The 26,322-nt window shown below is 35.5% G+C and overlaps 2 protein-coding genes and 1 long non-coding RNA gene across 5 annotated transcripts in view; 1 reads left to right on the forward strand and 2 right to left on the reverse strand.

Moving 5' to 3' along the window:
- Nucleotides 1-19,775, reverse strand: part of Siz (Brefeldin-resistant Arf-GEF family protein schizo) — a 153,043-nt gene extending 133,268 nt beyond the window's left edge. The window contains exon 1 of one of the 3 annotated variants that reach the window (XM_072015098.1): nucleotides 19,180-19,775. In XM_072015098.1, coding sequence (XP_071871199.1) covers nucleotides 19,180-19,409 — 230 coding nt within the window. In that variant the 5' untranslated portion in view covers nucleotides 19,410-19,775. The remainder of the gene's footprint in view (nucleotides 1-19,179) is intronic. The other 2 variants (XM_072015096.1, XM_072015090.1) reach the window with 2 other exon arrangements.
- On the reverse strand, nucleotides 2,264-3,764 carry LOC139993631 (uncharacterized). The gene is made up of 2 exons (XR_011801419.1): nucleotides 3,096-3,764; nucleotides 2,264-2,642 (listed from the first exon to the last, which is right to left on the reverse strand). It is a non-coding gene; the product is annotated as an uncharacterized lncRNA (long non-coding RNA).
- Nucleotides 19,776-21,439: 1,664 nt separating the features above from the next.
- Edtp (Egg-derived tyrosine phosphatase) lies at nucleotides 21,440-26,307 on the forward strand. The gene is made up of 6 exons (XM_072015125.1): nucleotides 21,440-23,218; nucleotides 23,305-23,861; nucleotides 24,306-24,625; nucleotides 24,715-25,186; nucleotides 25,259-25,594; nucleotides 25,685-26,307. The coding sequence occupies exons 1-6, from the start codon at nucleotides 23,132-23,134 to the stop codon at nucleotides 25,851-25,853; spliced, it is 1,941 nt and encodes a 646-aa protein (XP_071871226.1). The 5' UTR covers nucleotides 21,440-23,131; the 3' UTR covers nucleotides 25,854-26,307.
- Nucleotides 26,308-26,322: the final 15 nt, after the last annotated feature.

Raw genomic sequence — 26,322 nt, forward strand, 5'->3', positions numbered from 1 at the left:
TCTACTATATTTAATTAATAATAAAAGGAATTTTGTATTAGGAAATTCTTTGGTAGATAGTTTTGTAAAGAATTCGAATTGTAAATGTATAATTCGAAATATAATGTGTAAATATATATATATATATATATGTAAACTCCCTAGAGTTCACGTGGCATAGGGACTTTTTGTTTTACGGATAGCGCGACTTTCTTTGTTTCGCGGACAGAGCGACCTTCTTTTGTTTTACGGACAACCATTTTGAGAGACACTCGTTTCCCAAACGGACGGACAGAGAGCAATATCAGAGATAGACAAGATCACAGAATAATTATTTAAAATATTGAAGACTGACGGAGAAAGATCGGTAGCTCAGGACGTTGAAAATCGATTCTCGATTTTCAGGTAAACATTGCACAGAACTTGTTATTTATTGTTATAGATTGATATCAATTGTTGTTTACTTCTGTATTCTATTTAAATATTTCCACAATAAATCTCCATTTTCAGACTTCAGAATCGATCGCCTGAATTATCCCGAGATTTACAATCTTACATATATATATATATAACACAACTTAATTAATTCGTACATAAATACGCTCTAAAGTGATCGATACAATGGTGTGCAGATACTTTTTTCTAGCCACTGTACGCACATTTTTTGATTCTTCTTCCACTTGTTTCTCACTGTACTGTTACGCTACGTTTACCAAACTATCTACAGCTGTTATCATTTATACGTAACGTTTATAGCAATTACCAGTTTCCAGTGTTTAGATTAGATACAATGAGCGAATGATAAGTTGATCAACGAATGTATATATATATATGTATTAAATATAAAATATATATATATATTTCATCTTAGAAGATGCTCAACCTCTTAAACATCGAACATACTGTTCCAGATGTATCCACTTACAGATTAAACCGAGACTCCCTTTAGCCTATACATCAGTCAAAAAAAATGGAACGTCTGAAGACACTAGGGAATAAACCAGACCGAAGTTGCGAATGACTCACTCATTTTTTTCCAATTTAATCGGGTCTACTTCGTGGAAATCAGGTCATTTCATACATTTCACAGATCATTAAGAACGCATTAGAGTACATTAACAAGTTGGTAAAAATGGCTCGTCTGAAATGCTTATATTAATAAAATTAATCCTAAGATCCAATTTACCTAATTTTACACATCTTCGTGACTAGAATATTCAGCTCTTTTTTCAGCTGTATCATTAACGTGATTGCATATATAAATATATATATATATGCGTATATTCAATCACCTGTTAATTTTATCACATTTTGACATTTCACAATTCGAATTCTTCACCTCGACAAAACTATCTACCAAAGAATTTCCTAATACAAAATTCCTTTTATTATTAATTAATAGCAACTAGGTATACTACTATAATTTCATTATTGTATTTCACTGAATATTTTTACCGTACTAGAATTTATTGTTATAGATTTATCTATTTATTTATTTTTCTATATTTTGTTATAGTGCATTGAGCGATATGTGTGCGAGTGTACAGAAACACGTTCCATTTTCCTACAAGGAAAACGATAAATATATATTTTAAATACGATTAATATTTTAATTTAATTTTATATTCAATAATTTAATTTTATATTTAATTTCAATATATATATATATATATTACTATTAGAAATCTTATTGGAAGAATTGTATTTAAAAATATTAAATTAAACTGAATGAAATTAAATTAAAATATTTCCTTGCAGGAAAATGGAACGTGTTTCTATACACTCGCACACATATCGCTCAATGCAGTATGACAAAATATAGGAAAATAAATAAATAGATATATATATATAGATTCTATGAAACACTGAACAATTCAAACTTTCGCTCGACAGTGCAGGTGTAGTACAAAATCGTAGGGTTAAGAACTTGTCGCGGTTTAATTTCACCAAAAACAATATTGAATTTGTCTCCTGCCAAGCAGAAATAATTCCACCGCATTCAAAAGACGAAAAAATATTCTTCGACGAGCCATAACTATACTTGAGTCAATAAAAGAACTGAGTGGTATAATACAGCCCTTGCATCTTCTTTTTCCTCGTCTAATCTTTCGTCTAACTTTAGAAACGGACAAGTGGGCCACCTCCGAACGAAACCTCTTGGTAATCGAACGCTTTCCACGAATTATCCTGCTTGTCCTGTTCGAAGGAACGCAACAGGGTCAGCTCTAATAATTTTGCGGTTTCAAAGCATTCTAGATGACGTCACTGTGATGGTCCGTGTTCGTCTTCTCTTTTTTTTTTTTTTTTTTTTTTTTACTTTCTCTTCGTGGAACAAGCTGTTGAATAATAATCGATAAGAGCAACCGTGTACACAGCACCCAATTCCTATCGGACATCTAAAAGCTACTATCAGGTAAAAACACTCTTTATCTGATTGTTATCGACACTTTCGACAAACTCGAGACTATTTTAGTAGTCGACACAGTCATAGATAGAGAAGCTAAGAAAATCTAAGCTAGAATAATCCAAAGGAAACCTAATCGAGAACTTTAAGTCAGACGATCTTGCAAGCATATAAAATCTAAAGACACTTAACCTTAAAATCTTAGAAAATCTGAAGATGCCTTGAAACTTTGACAAATCTAAAGACACCTTAAAACAACCTCAAAACCTTAAGAGATGGAGAAAAATCTAAGCAATAACGTTTTAAAGAATACAAAGAATATAAAGAACCTTAAATCAGACAATCTTGCAAGCATATAAACTCTGAAGACACTTAGCCTTAAAATCTTAGAAAATCCGAGGATACCTAACCTCAAAACCTTGAAAGATCGAGAAAAATCCAAGCAATAACGTTTTAAAGAATACAAAGAACATAAAGAACCTTAAATCAGACAATCTTGCAAGCATATAAACTCTGAAGACACTTAGCCTTAAAATCTTAGAAAATCCGAAGATACCTAACCTCAAAACCTTAAAAGATCAAGAAAAATCCAAGCAATAACGTTTTAAAGAATACAAAGAATATAAAGAACCTTAAATCAGACAATCTTGCAAGCATATAAACTCTGAAGACACTTAGCCTTAAAATCTTAGAAAATCCGAAGATACCTAACCTCAAAACCTTGAAAGATAGAGAAAAATCCAAGCAATAACGTTTTAAAGAATGGAAAGAATCTTAAGGAAATCTCAAGTCATGAAAACTTGGAAAATTGGAAACTACCATGGAAGATCCAAAGACGCTTAACCCTAAAATCCCAGACAATCTAAAGATACGTCAGGTTTAAAATCTCGACAAATCTAAAGACACCTTAGAACAAGTTCGAGACCGTAGCAAATCTAAAAAAAAAAAAAAAAAAAAACAACCACGAGATCTAAAAAGAACGCAAAGAAGCGTAAAAGAAAATCCGAAAAGTCTAAAAACGAAAAACGAGTAAAAACCGTGAAACGATGAGGCACAGAGCATCGCTGAATCCGAAAACAACGCGACCAGAACGAAGCCGTCGGTGGCGAGGGTGCGTCTAAAATTAAGCTTGCGCTTCGATGGCTAAGCACTGCACCACTCGGTCGCTCTTTGATCGAATATTTCTTCTTTTCTCTTTTCTCTTTTTCCGCCCTCTCTCTGGCGTCGTGGCGACGACGAGATTTCCGCGTAAATAGGTCGGTAGCTGACGTAATCTACGCGAGACCTGCTTATTCCTGCACGTTTATCCGATTTCAGGATTAGTCGAACCTCTTGGCGATTTTCACAGGTAGAAAACCAGCGAGAGGCACTCGTGAAACACGACTCGCGGTGCACTCGTCAAGAAGCTCGGCGTAATCGTTTGAAAAAGGCTGTGCCCGGAGTGAACGAAAGCGTAATGACGCGGCTGGGATCATCGATGATCGATATCCATCGCTGGAAAATTGCCACTTTGCCGGTCAATGGGTCGCGATTTTCCAGTACTTCTCTACGTGTCTATTCGCATCGATTCCCCATCGTGTAAATTTAATACGATAGCATCAATTATCTCCATTATGCTAATATCTTCTATCGCACAGGCTGTAACGGAACTGTACGCCTAAAAACGGTGAAAAATGTCTGGTACAAACGTGTCTTCTATCTGTCTTCGTTCGTTCGTGAGATGTAACGAATTTTCTATTTTCGTTATCTGATTCCCTATTGTCTTTACCGAAGATGCTGGAAATGTGCAGCTTGCGTTTCGACGAAAACCAGCAAACCGTTTCGTCATGGATCCGATTACGCTTCGAATGGTTGCCGGTGTTTCCAGAATTTGATGAAATGCTCGTTCTATTCTAGACCTTGGTATTTCAACATTTCCCATAGCTGTTACATTTTTTTTTTTTTTTTTAATTATTTAATTTGTACTTTACAATTTGTCCAGTTGGACAGTCGATACATTTTTCTAGCTTTATATTCAATTATTTCAAATGTACAAAACACATACGTCAAACACTTGAAACAAAGCTCTTTAATCTAATTTCTGTCTCTAATATATGATCTGATATATAACGGGTATATATATATTAATAGGTGTTGATGGTAACAATAGTTTATGTTAATCGATATAAGTAAAAATATAGTGATCTAAGGGGGATATATTTCCAAGTGCGTTGCAAACGTTTCTGTACAATTTACGTAGTGTCAGCTATTTATCAGAGACAAATAGGAAACCCTATACGGGTATATTCCTTGCCTCAATTTCAATTCGGCAATTCGATGCGACTTCGAGTTATTATTAGGCAAAAAGTAAAAAGTTAACAGCTAAGGATCAACGTTTTTAGATCGTAATCTTCGGAAGGTAGCAAAAAACCATCTTCCGATTCGGTCGCGCCAAACCTTCCAAACTGATTCACTATAGTGCACATGTGTGAATATGCGATATATGTAATACGATACGCGTAGAAATGAGCCAAACTGAACACGCAACGGAGAGGAAGCTCCGTTCAAGCAGAAGTTTAAAACGGCAGTTTTGAAACAGAACAATTTTTTTTTTTTTTTTTTTTTTTTTTTGTTAAATTCGACCAAACGACCTGGCATTTGTTGAGAAGCTACGGGTATCAGCGGACACCAGGCGTGTAGAAAAAGGTTCCACGAAGAGAAAGGTAAGAGCTACTCTTTTACAACTCTTCTCTTCTCTTCAAATCCGAGGCCGTAGCGACAATTCGAACGACGCGTTTCGAGGATCTGCGTCGGTTACACGAATTCGAAAAATTTTCTACCAATCGCCAATCTAACGTGGAGTTCGACGACGCGGAAATGATCAGAAAATCTGGCTTTTCATTCCCCTTCGTCCTCGTCGTTTTCCCTCGATATCGCGTTTCCAGTAAAAACAAACGACGAAAAAAAGAAACGAAAAAAAAAAAAAAGGGGGGAAAAAGAAAAATACGAACAGCAGTCGGAACAACCCCGTTTGGTGTCCGGGATGGAAGGACGTTGGAAAAATGAAAAGTTCATGAAGCGGAGGCTTTTAAAACGCGAGACAGCCAGAGCAGGCAGAGATGGAGGGGGAATAAAAAACAGAAAAGACGATGGCAGAGAGGAAGAAACGGAAGAAGCACTCCGGGCTTTGAAAAAATCCAAAGTTCCCTTTGCAGTGGTCCACCGGAGAAACCAACTATTTTTATCTTTGCTTCGAAAGCACTGGGTAACCAGGGCCTTTTTCTCCAGCGGCCACAGAAAACGAGCGAGAAGAAAGAAGCAAGAAGAGACGACGGGTTAACCGGCGTCGTTGCCAACGAAAATTACGTCCGACGTCGTTTCTAATTAATTTCGAAACGGTCCGCCGGACTCGGCTTCGCTACGAGTTGCTCGAGGAAGGATCAAGGTGAAGAAAGAAGAAAATCTCTCGTTGCTCGTTTCGGAAGAATGTTCGGAGTTGAGAACGATTACCAGAGTACGCATGAATTTCTATGCGATTTTCTATTTTTGCGAGCATAATCGAGGAAATTCAATCTGTCTAGAAATTTGTTTTATCTGCTAAATATCAGAATAAGCGGTGTACGTTAAATATTTCATATGCGTAGATTTTTTTAATATTCTTCTTCTTCTTCTTTTTCTTCTTCTATGTTTCACGTGTCGTATTTGGTCTGAGTTAGATTTTGTTGAACGTTACTTATTCCATTATTGGTAGATTTAGAAGCTTTGGAATTAAGAGAAGAAATTCTATTTTGAAGGAAAGAAGGAAATAGGAAACCAAAGGGGAAAGAGTTCTATCACTAGGTTACGTGAAGTCCAGTAGTAAAATTTCCAGAAACGATGGAATGAGAAATTATAAACAGAAGAAGATTCTACTTATCGAAACATACGATTATCTTCATCCCTTAAAATGCTACTGTCATTACAAAGAAAGATTCCAATGTCCTAAGAAGCGTAGCTTTTACAAATGAAAAATCAAGAACCAAGAGACACTACTTACTAAAAAATAATTTAATTATCTTCATCCCTTAGAGCATTACTTTCATTGCAAATATTCCAAGTCCTATTTCAAATAGAAAACAAGTTCCAACACACTGACAAATGAAGCTTTTCAAATTAAAAAAATAAGAAAGCTATCGCTTGTCGAAGGTTACTTTAATTATCTTCATCCCCCTGAGCGCTATTTTTACTTCAATAAATTTTGTTTCAAATATTCCAAATCCCACATATATGTAGAAAAAAAGAGCAAAAAATATTTGAAAAGACACGCGAGGAAGGAAAATTGTCACAAAAAAGGAGATATTGTATCCGAAAGCCAATGAATCCGAATTCTACTTTGGCCTGGAGGAAACTGTCGGCTTGTTCAGCGTGATAGGGACAAGAACACATCTGTTGGACGCGTGTAGGTTGTCGACCGTGCGAAACGGCAATTACTCTGGCCATTCCGCGGAGACAAATCTTTCGACCCATCGAAGACGCAACGACACGTTCCCTCCAGATGGAAGCTGGGCTACACTTGTGGAAACTTATGTAGGACACCTCGTGTATACGACTCTCTTACGTTTCCAAGAAGCGTAAATCTTTCTTTGGTCGCGTGGAACACGAACACACACGTGTCGTAGTCCTTTGTTTCGGATTGCAGTCGGACTTTTCTTGTTTCTGTCTCCTCTTTTCTTTCCAGCATCCATTTTCACTTTTTCAACGGTAGTCTATAGTCTACAGATGATTATATTTCACTGCGTGAGTCATTTAACCCTCCTGCGTCCTGTAGCTCATTTTTGACCGTATTTTTCCATAGTTGGAAAATTTGTGGACATAAATAACAGGAAATATATTAAACCGTAAAAAAATAAAAGACGCGCAGCGCACCCCAATTTCCTATAACCAGGCACCGTAAAACTTTGTGAATTTTTATTCAAATTAATACGACACAGCTAGCGATAAATCGCGCATACGAGAAAACCTTCAACTTCAAAATTTGTCAAAATTGACAACACTCCTTCTTCTTCCCCTCTATTCTTCGTTTTAGTCCGAGTTGCAAAATTTTACAAGGAATTTTACAAACAATTTTACAAGTCATAAATTCTGTAATAATTTTAAACAAGCATAAATATATCTTCGGGAGAAGTATTTTTCCATAGTTAGAAAATTTCTGGACAGAGCTGGAATAAGCTTTGGCTTATAATTATAAATAACAGGAAGTATAAACCGTAAAAAAATAAAAGACGCGCAGCACACCCCAATTTCCTATAACCAGGCATCGTAAAACTTTGTGAATTTTTATTTAAATTAATACGACACAGCTAGCGATAAATCGCACATACGAAAAAACCTCCAACTTCAAAATTTGTCAAGTCATAAATTCTGTAATAATTTTAAACAAGCGTAAATATATCTTCGGAAGAAAAGATTCAACCGATCGAAGAGTCAACGTCTCGCTTTAGAGAAGAACAGGGGCGGTTTCACGCGTGGCCTTACGCCGTTCTCCATCCGACGATCAATGTGGCACAGTTCCAAAAACGTTAGATCGTGTGCAGTTGCGTCTTTATTGGGCAGGGAAGGTCATAAAAGCGAGACCTACTGCAAAACTGGGCTATGCACGCGTCTGATTAGTATTTCTGGTGCAGTTTCCTGTTTCCTGGCAACTTCTTCCTCTTCTTCTTCCTTCCATTTATTCTGCCGCGACACAATTTGACGAGGAAAAGAAGGTTGCTCCACATTCCACCCAACTTTTATTCAATTTCATTCGATTCTTCCTTCCAAACATCTTCTCTCTTCCTTTCTCTTATCTCCGGCATGAAAGATCATCGAAATCATAAAACTTCGATTCTTTGATACAGAAAGGCGTTGGAGCCATCAAAATTAGGCGAAAAATGAAACGCAACTGTGCTTTTTGAATTCATTGTTATCTTTAAAAGATGCAAATTTGTCACTGTCCTTGATTATTTAGTTAATTTATTTCAATTTATTCCAGTCTACTCGTTTCTACTCCATCACGTTTAACCGGTTAGCTGCTGCGCCTTTGAAAAGCGTATGCCGAAAACGTGTAGCGAAAAGTAAGCGACGACGACGAGTATACTCGTCGAACATGCAGTCTGTGTAGCTATTATAATACAGAATTAAGTTACAGTGAAATCACTGTTTTATTTCCTTTTTCTTTTTACGCATGACGAGTATACTCGTCGTAACACGAAATATTGCCATCTCTTCGTGACGAGTATACTCGTCAAAAATGGCTAACCGGTTAAAACAGCACAAAACGAGAAGTCCACATCCTCTTATGCAATGAAGATATATATATATATGTGTGTGTGCGTGTGTGTGTGTGTACATATATGTAAATGAGAATTTCTAAAGAAAAATTGATATAGAAAGTTAGAATGTTAAAGATCCAAGTATTTTTACATTAATACAGAGGATGTAAGACAACACGTGTAACCCACTTCGGCAGCTGATTATATACCTAAAAACAATGAACAAAGTTCACGTAAACACGTACTCTATCTTGGTTTATGCGATATAGCGAAATTTTGTAAACAGAGCAAAGTCTATCGAAAATGTTGAAATACCAAGGTTCAGAATAGAACAAGCTTTTCAACAAATTCGGCAGGAGGCAGGAACATTGTTCAGCGTGTAACCGGATCCACGACAACGCGTCTACCAGGCTTCCCTTGAAACGTAAGCTTGTCATTTTCAGCGTCTTCCATAGAGGCAATTGGACACGAGAATATGAGAACAGAACATTGCCTTTGTTTCTTCTAATTCCAAATTCCATATCTCGTAAACGAATACAGACAGAACCCTACGTTTACACGAATCTTTTTCCTTGTTTTTAGCTGAACCATCGGCTTCCAAAGTGGATGATTCGTTACAGCCTGTATAACGCCTTGTTTCGTTCGTGCGATAAGCTGTGCAATAAGATTGTACAACAAGCCAATTCGTGGCGTATACAAAATATACAAATATAGAAAAAAAAAAATATAATCCATCGGGTGAGTTCAATTGTTGCGTGAAAATTCGATAGATTACGGTATCGACCTCACTCTCGTTCGAATGAATAAAAAACAATCTCAATATCTAGGAGAGCTAGGACAATTTATGTTGAATGTCCAGCTGGACAAATTGTAAAATACAAATTAAATAATAATAAAAAAGAAAAGAGAGAAAAAACTGTGACGTGGAAGAGTACGCGAGATGAGAAACGTTGCGCCATATTAACAACGATCGTTACACGATATTCTTTGTCTCTTCGTTTAAGAAATTTTTCTTACCACAATAAAATATACCAAACAGATTTTCGTCTTTAATTATCTTGAAATATTCTGAATATTCGACGATACTCGAAACTTTCGTTTTGTTCTTCTCGTCGATGGATGGAAGCATCTACATCCGATTATGTAACGTAAGTCCGCACATAGAAAGGACACATCGATACGGATGATAAATTGAGACGTCTTGGATATATGAAAAGAGCGTATTTCGTGCGCGATTCGATGCATCGAGATTCAACTATATTTGGACGTAGAATAGAGTTACATCGAAATACAAAGAGGGATCAATTTATATCCCGATATTTCTTCCATCTCGAAGAACGTACGTTTAACAGATGGATCTATCGCTTCGTTTTACCATGAACTATATACATTTGTATTTTTGCCATTACCGCAGTATCTCGGTTACGTAATAATTCTATTTGCGCGTTGACAGTGACGTGTCCGAGTTTCCAGACAGATTTTCTTCTTGTTATATTGGATCGGAAACTAAGTGATTACGGATTTTGTGATTAGGTGGTATTGACAAAATTCGCAATCACTTAGTTGCCAACTTAATACTAGCTAGAGCGATACTTTAAAGAATTTTTAATAATATTCTACGACTATATAACGGTATCTGCGTGCTATACTACTTTCTTTGAATTATCATACTCTAACAGGTCAATATCTCTTAAGGTTCATTTGAATATTTCGAGTATAAAGTTACAAATTTATCGTGACCGAGAATTCTTGCACGTCGCTGCGTCCAGTTAATCCGCTTTGGGAATTAATTTAATGCGATTATTTTGCCGAAAATGTTACTCAGACAGTGGAGATAAAAATTCAAATGAATTATACGGACGAAATAAAAATTCACGCTTTGAGAGAAGAAGTCTTTGATTAAATCTATCGCGTTACGGTTATACGTTGAACAAATTTCGTCGACCAAAGTGGAATTTAAGTTTCTTGTTAAATGAAAGTTAAATTGAAATTTCTTTTAACTTCCGACCTCCACAGTTTCCATTATAAGCGAATGGCCGAATTAATTCGATATTCCTAACCATGTCTGACTTAATTATTCTTAATATTTTACATATTTTCGAACGATCGATAACGTAGAAGAAACATCTTCCTATACATAGCGCGAGGAAAAGTTCAAACTTTACATTCGAGTATTTAAAAAAAAAAAAAATAAATAAATAAATAAAAAAGAAAGGGAAAGCAGAAAGATAAAAAGAGAGAATATCGAAAGTTTCTTTACAAATACAGTTATTTAGAAGATCGCGTTCCTGTTCTTTATACAACATCGCGTGTCTTGATACTCGGCTGCTCTTAATTAACTTCCAACTTTCCAAGAATTAATAAACAGTCTGCCATAAGCCAATAACCGTAACAGCTGGTCGATCGTTCTCAACGATGTATCGAACGTTATCGTGATCAAACGCAGTTCGAGCTGAGCTACTTGTTTGCGCAGCTGTGGTTACGTACCACGAACAAAATCAACGTAAAATTCCGTGTTTTAGAATTTTAGAGATTAGCAAATTGCCGACGATTATTCCAGGTAAAATTAATTTCCACGAACAATTACCGTTACCATTTATCGCGTTTAGGCTCGCGATCGTTCTAACGTTAGAAGCATGTAGATGATTTTAAATCACCTAAATATTAATGAACATTGCAATTTGTAAACGTAGGAATGGAAACTATACGGTGACAAACTTACAACTTGGTAAAGATAGAGAGAGAGAAGAATTTGCGAGGAAAAGCGAGTCTAAAGGTAAAGGCGTGACGTTTGGAAAAATTTTTGGTAAATCGATTGCTTAAAAAGGGCGAATCTGTGAACTGAATTCTTAGAGATCGAATGGAACCGAAGCAAACGTGTCAAAATTCTATAATTTAATAAATTTACAGTAAATTTTCCTTCGAAAATTCACGCGACAGTTCCCTTTTTTCGCCGATCGAATCTGTCGCATAAATCCGACTGGATGAAAACTAGAAAAATTGAAGAGAAAAAAAGAAAAACGGTTCTATTCGTGTCGCGATAGTTCAGCGTGCCTGGGATTCCCAAACAAAGTCCTAACACGATCAAAACTGGCGGAAAGTCGAGCGGACCAGTCAAATGAATATAAAAACCTAGAAATTCGATGCAAAAAGATAGGCAAGTCGAACGTGTCTCGACGAAAGACGAACAAATTGAGAAAATCCCATTTACAAAAGCGACGCGCGTGGTCTCGATGCGAACTAAATCTCCGAGCAAAAGTAACCTAATCTAATTAACGACCACTGAGATAAATACAAAATATCATGCGAAACGAAGGCCGGGATAGACGAAAGACGGAGCGAGAGATCGTGCGAATGCAGAAAAGAAGGATGAACAGACTCGTCGAATAGGGTATCGATTTTAGTGGCGACAGACTCACACGTGGAAAGAATTGCACACGCTTTCGGTTGCAATATTGTGCAAGTACGCCGACCGGTTAACCGGTCACGCCAAATATATCCACACCTGGTAATTGGTCTGCCACGATTGGAAACTCGGAGAAATTTGACACACATTCGCCACACTTGTTTGTACACATTTATTTTTTTTTACACTCCAGTTTTCTCACATGTCCAATGTCAGCCAATACCCTCGTACTATCGATTTTATTAGCCCTTCGATTCTACTTTCAATTAGCCCTGAAACGAACATACAACGACGAGCATACATACACGTCATGGCTGGAAGACGACAGTCCCGTAAACAGTCGAACACCACTTTGATCCATCTTCGTTCGAAAACGTCTCTCATCGTCGCGAAGAATATACACGAGGTTCGTGGAATTTTCGTTCGTTTGTTCGAAAAAGTTTGTTTGTACGCGCGTGCATACGCTCTTCTAAATGGAAATTGTCACGTTCGAAGCAATTTCCAATTTGGATAGAAAATAAATTCTCGTCGATGTTTCTCCCGCCATGCTGAAAGCGTCTTTCGCAATACCACGCATCTATGGCGCGCTCTAGCTCTCGTTCGGTGATTTTCGGTTTCTATCTTCGATAGTTTTCGGAACGTTGTCCTTTCGCGCACTTTTTTCATCCTCCAAGCCGATAGAAAACAGTCGCTGGAAGCCATATCGGGTGAATAGCGGTTGCGGTATCGATACCGCGCTATTTTTGCAGACAAAGTTTTTCAAAGCGATCGGTCTAAACGTTGCTTTTCCAACGAAAACCTCTTTCGTCGATTAATCGTTACGATCGACTCCGCTGCAAAGCCGCCCACTGCGATCTCGCACCGCGTCCCTCGTTCCAGTTACAACACTCAACGACCCGAGATGCTCGTGCACACACATATATATATATATATATTTACCAAATTTACAGCTGACAAATTGTAAAATACAAATTAAAAAAAAAAGCATAAATTGAGACATGCACCGTGTACGGACAATATCATTTGTTCGATACTCGGAGAAGGAAATTAGTTCAACGACTCGTACAACTCAAACAGCAGCTACTTCCGAGTGCGATTGTCTTACTCGCCAAGACAAACGTACGTTGCACGAACAAACGCGCGCTGTCGTTTCTCCAAGACCCCGCAATGTTGAAGTATAAATTTTCTTTTTTTATATTTTAATTTGCTTTACAATTTGTCCAGTAGGACATTTGGTAAATTTCTCTAACTCTACTGCTAAATAACACGTGGATGGCTACCCCCACAGGGATACCATCTTCGAGTTTGTCTATTTTATTTCTTTCAGCTCTCGAGTTGAGAGATCGATCGTGAAACATAACCTGCACGAGCACCACACTCGTTTTCTCTTTTTTTATTTTTTGTTTCAATATGTGCTTCACAATTTGTCCAGTTGGACATTTGGAAAATTTTACCTATCGCGAGAAGGCGAACAATTCCAGGAAACTTTCCCTACGAAATTTTCACGTCTCGTACGAATCGATCGCCAACTAACGACGCGTCTGATGCTTCACGCGGTATATAGCAGTGCGAGAAAAAAAAAAAAAGGATTTTACAAGCACGACATTTAAGCACGTTTCTTTCATACCCGAGTTAATTTCAGTTAATTCTATGGATAAATTGTTAGACACCTGCACGGGACTCGATACATCGAATTCTCAGCAATTCGAATATTCAAAATCGCTCGGCCACACGAGAAACGTGAATTTAGCTGGTAGAGGCCTGCGCTTCCTAAATAAGGCCTGTTCACGGTTGTGCGCGTACGAGGGCGCACACCGAGCGATTTCTCACAAAGGCTCGGGTGTGGATGTGTGAATTCGCAAGGTTAAGCGTGCTTCGAGCCTCGTATCGTCCATCTGAACGAGAAAAATGGCAAGAGAATCGTTCCCACAGGTTGAGTCGGACGGATGCGACTGCAATTCGTGTCCCTAGTTGCGCTTCGCTATTACGAACCTAATTAATCATCGATCTCGACGTGGAATAATCGCTAGACCGCGGCTTTTTATGTATCTGAGAGAAATTCGAAGACGCGACGAAAGCATCAAATTACACGTAACGCAAGAAAATATATCGCACAAATGTTCAAAGTAACGCAATGTAAAAAATGTAAATTTAAAAATATAAATGTAAAGTTGTTAACATACGATCTCTTTAGGTTTGAGGCGTATGGCTAGGGCAAATACCTAGGTAGTCCGATTATCAATTTTTCTTTTTTTAGGAAAATTTTAACATAGTATAACTTCAATAAAAATCTCGGTATTTTGTAAACTTCTCATTAGTGAAATTTGCATTACGAATTAATCGCGAATTATTTTCCGAATTGATATTATCAAAAATTTTTATTTATTACAGTATATAGTAGGTAATTTTTTTTTTTTTGTATTAAATTACAGCAATTTAGAACACGGAATAACCTCTTCTCGGAATAATTATTTCTTTATTTAGTTTGTATTCGAGGCACCGTCTACACTTCAGACTGAACTTTTAGAAACTAATAAAAACAGAAGAAAAGAACATCCATTCATAGCGAACAACTGGTCGCCTTGTGATTCTTCCAATTTATATTACGGTCCATGTACGAAGATAATTTATTTGCGTACTGAACGCGCACACTTCTTTCTTCTAACAATCCAAGGCAAACGATAAAGCAATAGAACAATTGATCGTTTCGAATCAGATATTTTTATCTTTGTACAGAGATACCAACAGATCGAACATCTTTTCAACTAGTCAGCTGATGCGCTTCCAGTTAACGATATCTGCAACTTTTGAAAAAGGAAGGAAAAGCTCACCTAAGATTACGCTAATTCCTATTGATTGTACCGGATGCAATGTTCTGTAAGTTAAAAATCGACTAAAATAAATAGCAAAGAATATCCCCAGTTGTTGAAAATGCGCTAGTAAAAATTGCTAAGATAAGGTGTATCTATGTATATCCGCGGCGCATGTCAGGCCTGAACGTGTATTCTCAACAGCTGCGAGTATCGTTAGCTCAAAAGCGTACCAACGTACCTACTACCTGAAAATATCGATTCGTTGGTATTTCCGTAGAAAAACAAAGATATCCAATTTCAAATAATTAATCGTCGTTTTACTATTTATGAGAAAAAAAATTTGTCTATTACCCGAAGTATTATAAACGCGCGAGTGATATGACTATGACCAGAGTACTCAGGTACAACGTACCGAGTATCCGGATACCCGACGTCGACAGGTCGGGTAGTAACAGCTCTAATCTCAACTATCTGGTGTAGCAGAGTATCTGATACATAAGTAACAGCTCCAAGTACTAAGACCTTTGTTGGCGATTATACGAAATTCTAGCTCGGCATTGATCGTGTCGAACGTTCAAAGATTCCAAAATTTCGCAGTTTACGACGCTACCAGACAATCGATAACATCGTCGCATAATCGTCAAACTAACCTAAAAGGATACAAATCTGAAGAGAACCACTTTTACCCTTCGAGAATATTAAAATTACCCTGTTCCATCTATAGAACAAAAAAAGAAAAGAAAAAAAGAACACAAATAGTTGCATGAACTTGTATTATTATATTTTAACCTAACCTAATCTGACCTAGCTTAACCAACGAGGTATCACGTGGAAGAAGGATGAAACACGATAGTTTCCTAGAACCTGAAGACGATACGTATCAACGTATCTCGCTTGAAAAATCTTCGCACGCATATGAAATCGATCGGCCAGAGAGAATCGCGAAATGTACAGTTAGTTTTTCCGAAGCGTATTACGGGCCATCGATTGTTCGACGAGCAAAAGCATGATTTTAGATAACGCGGAGCGATTTAATGATCGACCCAATTTCACTATGAATAACAATGCAGCATGTGAGAGGTTTCCTGTGTTCTCCTCGTGTCGCAATAATCAATAGGAACAGCCCCGGCTGCATCAAGGTTAATTGTCCGTCTATTAGTCACTGTTATCCGTAAAAAAGAGCCTGCTATTCTATTAGCTTATTCAATTTTATCGCCACTCAGATAATTCTGCTGGTTATCAAGCAACTATCTATAAGAAATAAAAATGTTTTACTACGAGAATTTCGAAATTTTTCTATCTTACTATCGGGGTATCTGTAATTTTATAATTTTCCGATATTGCGTACATCGCATTTATTGTATTGAATAATGCATACATCGTGCAAATGTTATTAGCTGGAAAATGTATGAAATTGGGAACATCGAATTCCTGCTGCATATAATTCTCTTATTTTCCTCTTGGATATTTTATATTTCGATATTTTTCTTCGTACTGTCTACTCTTATTCTTGCAATTTTTTATATCGTAGATTATTAATTGAACAATTTACAATATTTATTTTGATATTATCTGATACAATCACGACGGTAATTTTCTTCGCGCGATTTTTATGCTTTCGCTACTTTCTTTAATATTCCTTGATGCTCCTATTGAGAATTACTAATTGAAGGATTTATAACGCGGAGGATGTGAAACGGAAATTAAGAGTACGAAGAATCTGAAATTTTGAAACAACACTGAAAGCTAATTATTATTACTGCTTGGCATCGTGCATATTACACGTCGTTAAAATGTTTAATGTATAATGTATAAGCTTGGAAAACATACGGACAACGTTGATCTGTTAAATGCTTAATTACATAATCTGCTACGACTGCCGCGAAATAATGGAGAAAATCAATGCATAACATTGCAGCGGCAGAAATGTTCAATGATGCAACTTTTACTAATTAGATTATGTCATGAAAATTGCACGAAACCGGTGAAGCAACGAACGAAATAAATCGCTTCCTCGAAAATTTCTGTTCTCTGAGTTTTAATAAATTAATACGAAAACACGTATAACGACTTATATAGAAGAAAGTTCCTTTGCGTTGTGCTATTTTACGTTCTTTCGTTATCGTAAAATTAAATTGGTTCCTGATATCGTATAATGTTTCGCGAGACACGCAACGTTATTCAAAACCGATGAACAACTTTAGCGATTATGAAATTTCCACTCGATCAGAAGTTTCGCTGGAAAATTCCATACGCCGCGTGTATACTCATCCCCGATCACCGAACCGATTCGCATCGTTTATTTCATCACGAGAATACCAGACGCAGTTAATTAAAAAGACTATCATAAAAGATTTCGCCGAGAAAGAAGAATAATGTTTTAAATTTACATATTAAGAGATGGAAATTCTTTAGCCTTCTATTATTTATCGTTAAGGTTATCGCGGTATATATATATATATACATGTGTGTGAATAATAAATTAGCAGTATCGATAAATAGACATAACCGTACGAAATTTCGTTTAAAAATACTCGACGACTGCAGCGCTACCGAGTTCGATAATATCGGTTACGATTTACGATATACGATCATAAACGGTTCTGATCGCACTAAGAAATGATCGTAAATCAAAATGTTTGTTCATTTGAAAGAATTAAAACGATGTTACTCCATTTTCAGTCACCAAATATAGTAATAATATACATATACATATACATACGTACATACATACATACATCATACATATATATATATATATATGTATGTATAAAATATTTTACTAAATGGTTTAAAAATCATGTAATGTTACATTGTGCTATAGAGCAATAAAAGTAAAGTTTAGATCTAATCTTGCCCGATAAACTCTTAAGAAGACCTAATATTTCAGTAAACAATAAAAAAAGATTCTAGAACGTTCTATTACATTAAAATGTACGTATAAAACAATAATTTAAAAATGATTAAGGAGAAAGAAGTTCTAAATTTACAGTATTTTCTGTGTAGCCCGTTAATTAATGATATCGGTAGTAACAAAATAGCGTATAATTTTATGACGAAAAAAACTATGTACTTAGATCAGTTTAATATGTCCGCATCAGTGAGCAACGTTCGCGAAAGGCGTTAATTTAAAGTGTCGATAAGTATCGCGTGAAAGATACCAGAAGCAAAGAGCCGCTGATCCATTATTTATACGCCACTGCATTTCCACGCTGATATACGGACGCTCTGCTGAATTATAACCACGAAACCTTCACCTATGCCTGTGTAACATAATCGCGACAACAAAACCGGCGTAGCGCGTCAACAATTTTTTCACCATAGGGGCTACGTGTCATTGTACCGATTCGAATCGTAGTAAACATACAGAACGTACTGTAATTGCAGAACGTACTCTTTCCATGTGTTCGAATAATTTAAAATTATAATTTCGCATTTCTAATTGCGAACTAATATTTCACGCGTATACGTATGTATAATTTTATAAGAACTTTTAATAATAATATATAATATATAGTATAATATAATATAAGGTGACAAGTAAAGGAAATAGATATTAACGAAGTTACGTTAGACAAAGAAGTAAATATCAATTTACGAATATTTTTTCATTTCCGAAAAAATTTGTCGAAGATGATCTATTAAATATATCTATATATTTACAATGCGTCGTATCTATTCATTCTACCGGTATTGTATATGTATATAACCTTTTTGGCACGTTATATAAATCCCCATTATACACTGGGTAATGGATGGGACACTGCATAAATCGCATACCATATATTCTAACGAACACAATAAATCACGAAAGTATTCAAACACTTACCACAGAATGTTTTTATCAATAAATATATCAAATATGTATCGTATATAAAGGAGGTTAATCTGCAAATGCTATATAATATTAAAAAAATATCTCGAGAAAATTCTAAAAAAAGATTGCCAAAATGAAATAACTAAATTTCGTTAAAAGTTAATTAACGATAGATCGCATGCAATTATTTGACGAAAAATGAATGGCCACGAAATATGAACTGTTATCATTGTGTGAATCTCGTTTCATTATAAGTTACCAAAAAGTTTAATTAAAATATGTTTCTGTAAATTTAATATCGCGAGTCTCTGTTCATAACACACAATTACATATATTTGAATTTATTTAATAATATAGAAAATATTTCTCTCTTTATTTCCATGTTCCAACTGTCTACGTGCTTTTGTCTCTCACTGTGCATAATATGTTTCTGGGAGTGTTGAAATACTTTCGTCAACCATTGTAAATACGATAAACTTGAAAGAAAATACCTGTCATCCAATAGACGCGTAAGATCAGTCATCTCGCGCTCGAACTTAAATTTTGACACCTCGCACAGAAGGGCGTCACGTTCTCCGATGACCTCTGAAAGTTCACGTTGCAGCCTCTCGATCTCTGCATATTGCCGGCTGATCAGTTGATTCTTCTCCTCGAGGATGCTCTCGACATCGGGGTCCAGAAGACCGGCCGGGTCACCGACACTTCCCAGTACCGCGCTCATACCGTTTGTTTACTTTCACTGAGCCGCACCACACACGTTTTCGTCCCGTACTCGTTCGACACTGGTACTCCGCGAACGTTTTCCACCGATTAGATAAAAAAAATCAACGACGATCACGAATGGCACGCGCGTCCACTATCAGCACGCGCCACACGAACGAACGCCCCCGTCCCCATAACCAATACGAATATCACGCAGGATAGACGCTCTGCCCGTGAAAAAATCAACAAAGAATCATCCACGGCGCGACACACCGTTTCAGCGCGTACTCGCCATCTTACATCTATTGCCACCTCTCGGCCGAATGCCAGTCCTGATTCACGATCGTTCCCGTGTTCCAATTCCGCCGGATCGTTTGTCCAGGGATACTTTCACGCATGCGCATGTGCGCACCGCTGGAACTGTAATGGTCTCGTTCCATTCCAAACAAGGACCAATAAGAATTTGTAGCACCTGACATCTGGTAGCGGAACCGAGAATTTGAAAATTTAAATTGATTTCAATAGAATTATTGTTGATATTTTTACTTATTTTTAAGAATGATGTTTAGGTTTAAGGAGAAGGGTATTATTATTTGTATTTTCTCGTGTTCTGAATGGTTTAACATCGAAGAGATTTGATGGTATTTTGAAAAGAATTATTTTTATATGTATTGAAGAATGAGTTTGTTGTAATTCGTAGAGGTGACGCTTAGGGCTTCGAAGACACATTGACCGATTTTAGAAATTGAAAGTTAAGGAAAGTAATTGTTGAACTGCGAACGTTTATGCAAATTATATTTTCATGAATAAAGAAATATAAACTAAATAAAAGTTTCTTTCACTTATTATATAATTCTGCACATTTTTACGATTAAATGTCGTAGAAATACATAAATATTCTACTAATTATTTTACTAATTATTTTTCAAATTTTCTTTTTACCATAAATACCTTTTTGTCAGAAATAAACTAGTGGAAGAGTAATTTATCCAGTAAAGAAGTTCTATTGGGTAGAAACGATAAACATAATTGATATGTTCACCGTTTGAGAGACTTACATGCCTTAGATTGGTAAGGCACTGTACCATTTCGAACTAAAACGTTCAAACATTCATTTTCTTTCTCAATTCTTAATTTGTTAATAAACAGAATGGTTAAATTCAAATTGTATGTTCTCAATTTCATTTTCTTTTAATAATAACAATTTTTCGACTATCTATTATTTATAATAACTATTTGATAAAAATTTTTAGAACGTTATTTCTTTAAGAAAATGTTACTGTGCTATAGCAAAAGCGTCAATTAGAAATAATTTTCGGTTACGTTTTTATGTATATTTACATATCTTCTCTTGTACGATAAGACACACTGTTTGTATCTCTGTAATATTACGAATTCATATAATGATGTCTCAAGATCAAAATTAAAATGATTATAAAATTCTGTTTTATAGATTTAAGCACAATTATCGAGGATTTTCTAGAACATTGATGGTTTTTTACATTTTCTAAATCACCAAATGTAAAGACTTAAGAAATTTGTAAAAAAATTTTGTACAACTGTAAATACAATCTCACTTTGATAGCAATGTATAAGACTCATTGCTGCTACAATTTGAATAGATGTAAAACTCAAAGAAGAGTTCTTGGAATTATTTGCATAAATGAACTGAACAACAACTGTTCTATTTAATAGAAATACAAGTAAAACTATATATATTATAATACATTTCGAATTATTTTACATTTATGAAATAAAATTTATTAGAAGTATACAAATTTTACTAGATTTAGAAAATTAATTTTTACATTTTAAGCATTCCATGTATTTTGAAGCTATGGAATTCTTTCTAAATATAATAACTAGAAATATATAAGATTTATACTGTAAATTTTGAAAATTTGATCCAAACAAATTCCAGGTCGAATATAATATAAACGTAATTGATTAGTCCAATCTATGATCCCATTATCTTTAATATTTAAAGATGATAGCTTTTAAGAAATAGAACTACGGCATCAAAAATGTAAAATTGGCTATACCACCGGAGCAAAAGCACGCGTTCTTCACATTGCAAAAATAGGTTATCTTTCTACGCTGCGTTTCACTTCGTACTTTCGTCCTGCCAGACGAGTAGTTTTCTCATCGCTGACGTATCGTACGATAAAAACGAAAGATACGGTTGTTACATACAAATTAAAATTATTTTTCCGTTGTTCATTGTCGCGTGGGTGAAAGAACAAGAAATCAAGGTCGACGTACTGTATTGTGATAGCCAGAGATCGACAGGCGAAGAAGAAGAGGGACACGCTCTCTTGTCCTTTTTAACTATAATCTTTAAATGCGACACGTGAACGGTGATAAGGAGATAACAGATTTTTCGGTGTACAACCGAGGAAAAGTAACGAACAAGGCGAAAAAGGATGACAGTGTATTCGGGACAGATTCGAATTGACGCGTGTAACGTGAAACAGATTTTCTCGGGTGTGATGTTTAGGTTATCTCGTCGGATCGAGATTGGAACACGATGAGATACCATGGATATTTGCCGTGACGAACTTTTCATTTTCACGTTCGAACTACCGTTTCATGCGCATTTTTTAATAAATTTCATAAGGCAATATTAATTAAACGTGTGCCCGCTACCATGAAAGCAGCGTGCATGACTTGAAGGTTAAGTCTTTCCAACGAAAGCGTTCTTGAACCATTGTTACGATGATTATTGTTGCTCAAATTCCTGCTTAAACACTTTTGTAAACGGAACACAAAATCCTCCGTCTGACTTCTGTTGTGTCGATAAATAAATAAAAATTATTTTTGCGGCACGAAGTACAGTTCGAAATTCAAATTTTATGATTTAATATAAATGAAAAAATAATAACAAAAGGGAAGGATACATACGATTTAAATAATAGAGTGAAGCTATTAAGTGTAAATTTGTCGAACTAACGGAAATAAATGAGATATAGTACATGATATTCGAACTCTGATGATCAAGACGTTACCGCATTGTTTCGTCGCTATAATTTGTACATGAAAGAAGAAGCTTGTTAAACGATAATTTATAAATTTAAGATTATTTTATTTATTATAATACGTCAACGAGTATAAAAGAGAAATATATATATATGTATATTTCCATTAAATAAGCGACCGAAGAATCGTAGATTTTATTCTTTAAAAGAATAATAGTGCTATTAATACAATGTGCAACTGTGTAATGTTTGTTTAATAATATTTTACGATGATCGTTTATATTTATTTGAAAATAATTGTACAAACATTAAAACGTTTTTTGAGGTGAAAATTCATGCTTTCTTCTATAACTTTAATTATCAATACTTTTTATTTTTCTGACAATCAGCATGAGTTTATTTTATAAACATTTTGTTAATAAATTCACCATCATATTCTAGAATTAAAGCATTCATGTATTCTGTAACTAATATGATGCTCTCATAGACCTTAGAATCTTATTATGTTTACATTTAAAGCAACGTCCTTTACACTTAATAAGAAATCATGACAAGTAGAAAAAAAAGCTTTAAATTGTGATGTGGTATATTTTAAATACAGTATTTGTGCCATTCCTCTCATGCGCAAGACATTGGCTACAATTAATGATTCATGAGCATCCTTATGAAAATTATAGAAACTTAGGACCATTTTAGAAAAGAAACCAAAAATTGTCCCTTAGTTTGAAAGTTTGGATACCACATACTTGAAAAACCTGCTTCAATCATGACAGAAATTAACATTCAAGATTTACAGGACCTTCTTGTACACTTCTCGAAAAATACCTATAGAGCCAAGGATGCAGACAACATGGTAACTTTTTTTATTTATGAATTAACAAACTTATGAATTAATCTTTCTGCTTTATGATATCACACAATAATCTTTTTTGTTTTTAGAGTCAAGCAATCATGCAAAGATGTCTGCTGCTCACTGATTTAGATTATACTCATTCTATCATAAACAATAATGGAGGTGATCTCAGTGCACACTATCCTAGCCATCTTATCATTTTAGAATATGAGAAGTGTAGGAATCCAAATTTGTGTGATACGCCGCCACCACTGCCACGCACATCAGAAACTATATACGAAAATATGTATGATCCTAATAAATTGAAGGAATTGATAAAAAGTGCTAGATTCGCCAGGTGTCGTTCAAGATTTCCACTGCCGGTAATATTGTATAAAGGTAGACATGTATGCAGATCGGCTACTTTGTCTGGTGGACCAGAAATTTATGGTAGATCTGGGCTAGATTATTTATTTGCTGGTAGTGAAGGAACAGTTTCTATTGAACAGCAAGTAGATGAAGCTCGCGCGAGTGACTCTGTACTTAGTGACTGGCAATTGTTTGATAAAGTTAGGCACCAAGACATCAAGCTTTTGAAAACTCTTAACGTAGGAATTATCATTGATTTTATGGTCGAGAAGAAGAAAGTCAAGTTTGGAATGAAGTAAGTAATCAATTTTTACGGCAATATTTAATGCATGCATTAATTGTGAAAATAATGCCTCTCAGATAATACCTTTTCCCATTCTTTGATTTAACATTGTTTGCAATATTAGTAAAATAAAATTAATTACTTGAAATAGCATAAATTAAATTAGCGTAAATTAGTTTTTTGTTATTAATAGCTAGCTTGTATATTAAAATATTTTTAAATATTGTTTGAATATAGTACAATAGGATTTTCATTAATGCTCTTGTGATCAAAGAATTGCTTGGACACAGAGAGATTTAGAAATAAAAAACAAGCAGAGTTATGTAGGAATGCAGTCTTCCAGTTTTTCACAGAGTCAACAAAGTTTCATAGTAGTTAAAAACACGATCAGTATTTTTTATCTTACGAATCCACTTTTAGAGAAACTTAAACAGAGCTCTTTTGTTCGGTACCCAGCGTGACATCCTCAGAGAAAGTAGACAAAGAGAAGAGGTACTCTGACTTCACCCTAATTTCACTGCCATATCCTGGATGTGAATTCTTCAGGGAGTTTAGAGAAAATGACTACTTGGCCCAAGGCTTGGTATTTGATTGGTCTCAGACCCATGTAGACGCGCAGATTGGCGTGCCAGAAGATTCAATTTCTACTCAGTTACGAATCTGTTGGGATCAATATCAAGTCTGGGATCTAGTAAAATTAACTCAAAATTATTTAAAACTGATATTAAGATATTTGAGCGACAGTAGCAGTGGAATATTAATTCATTGTATCTCAGGTATGCTTTTTCTTAATAAATAACGAATTTTTAATTTAATTAATAACGAATAATTACGTAACATAATCAGAATTAAACACTGTTTATAGGATGGGATCGCACACCTTTATTTATTTCATTGTTGAGGATCAGTTTGTGGGCTGATGGTGTAATTCACACATCACTGAATGCGCATCAGATTCTTTACTACACCATAGCATACGACTGGATGCTGTTTGGCCATGATTTAGAGGATCGACTAAGCAAAGGAGAGGAAATATTCTTCTTTTGCTTTTATTTTTTAAAGCACATTCATGACGAAGAGTTTAGTATTCATCTGCGTCATAGCAGATCTAGGCACTTGGTTTTACGCAACGACAGTGACTCGCAGTTAGACAACGCTATGTTCGATAACGAATCGGTAGTGACATTGAGTTCAGTTAGTTCCAACTTAAGTCTGAATAGTTGGTGTAGTTCTGTTAGTCAAAATAGCAGAGATAGCCAAGATAACAATCCACCAGCTGTGTTTCATTGTTCTTCCGGAGAAAGTCAAGACGAATATCTTATGGCGACTAGTTATGGGTACATACACTTTCTTTCTTATCGTATTTGGTATACATTTCTCTCCAATTAATTTAATTGCTCATTTTATAGGAACGTGGTACCATGGTCAATTCATACTTCTCCAAATAAAGAAGGAATTGCTCATGGATCACGGTCACCTTTGCCACCTAATCGGACTTCTCCCGTCGCAGTTCCCGTACCTGGACGTCTTCGACAACGAAACGAATCCTCCTCGTCCGGTGGTTCATGGCAGATGATATCCGGAACCGGAAGTTTACGTGGTTCTACAACTGCTAATGCACCGATCATAGACGGAATGTCATGTAGTTCAATTTCAAAACACCTCGGTGAAAATTATAACGTACATACGTCCCAAGAATCAAGCACGACAATTATCGAGGACGAACTATCTGCGTCGTTGGCACAGTAAGTACTATAAAGATTTTTAATTACCATAAAGTGTTTTTTATCCAATAAAACGAATTACGATTTCTACGTTTAACGTTTCTATTTTAGATCCCGCAAAGAAAAGTTACAGTGTTTAAGAAGATTATTTTACAACGCTTATAGTCAAACTGTTGGGTTCCGAATGAAGGATAATTCCGAATCTGTTGGCTTTGGTCAGCTACTAGGAAACTTTGCTGAGAAAGTTGGAATTCGTTCCGTTCAACGCACATCCTTGTGACTATAACATCATTAACTTCTCATCCCCTCTCTTCCCATCAGCGCAATTATAAGTTTACTGTTATCAATTGTTTGACTCAATTTAGAATTTTATAAGAACGCTATACAATGAAAATAAAACAATTGTACATTGTCGTTTATGCGAATAATGCGTTGTTATACAAAAAAAGAAAGAATAGCGTGTAATCGCGTGACATGAATAAAAACTTGATATTTTTGTATATATATAATATTTATATGTATATATATGTATATATATATGTATATACCTATATATGTATATATATATATGTAAATGCGCGCGTGTGTCTACTAGTTTTGCTTTATAATTTACCGACGTTACATGTATGTGTATTTGCGATTGCCATCTGTATAAAAACGTTATTTGCACAGATGGATGGTAATTAATGTTCAAAACAAAACAAAATTATAAGAATGTTAAAACGTACAAAATAGTGCTAGTGTGGATC

This window comes from Bombus fervidus, chromosome 13 (genome assembly GCF_041682495.2).
Source record: "Bombus fervidus isolate BK054 chromosome 13, iyBomFerv1, whole genome shotgun sequence".
Taxonomy (NCBI): domain Eukaryota; kingdom Metazoa; phylum Arthropoda; class Insecta; order Hymenoptera; family Apidae; genus Bombus; species Bombus fervidus.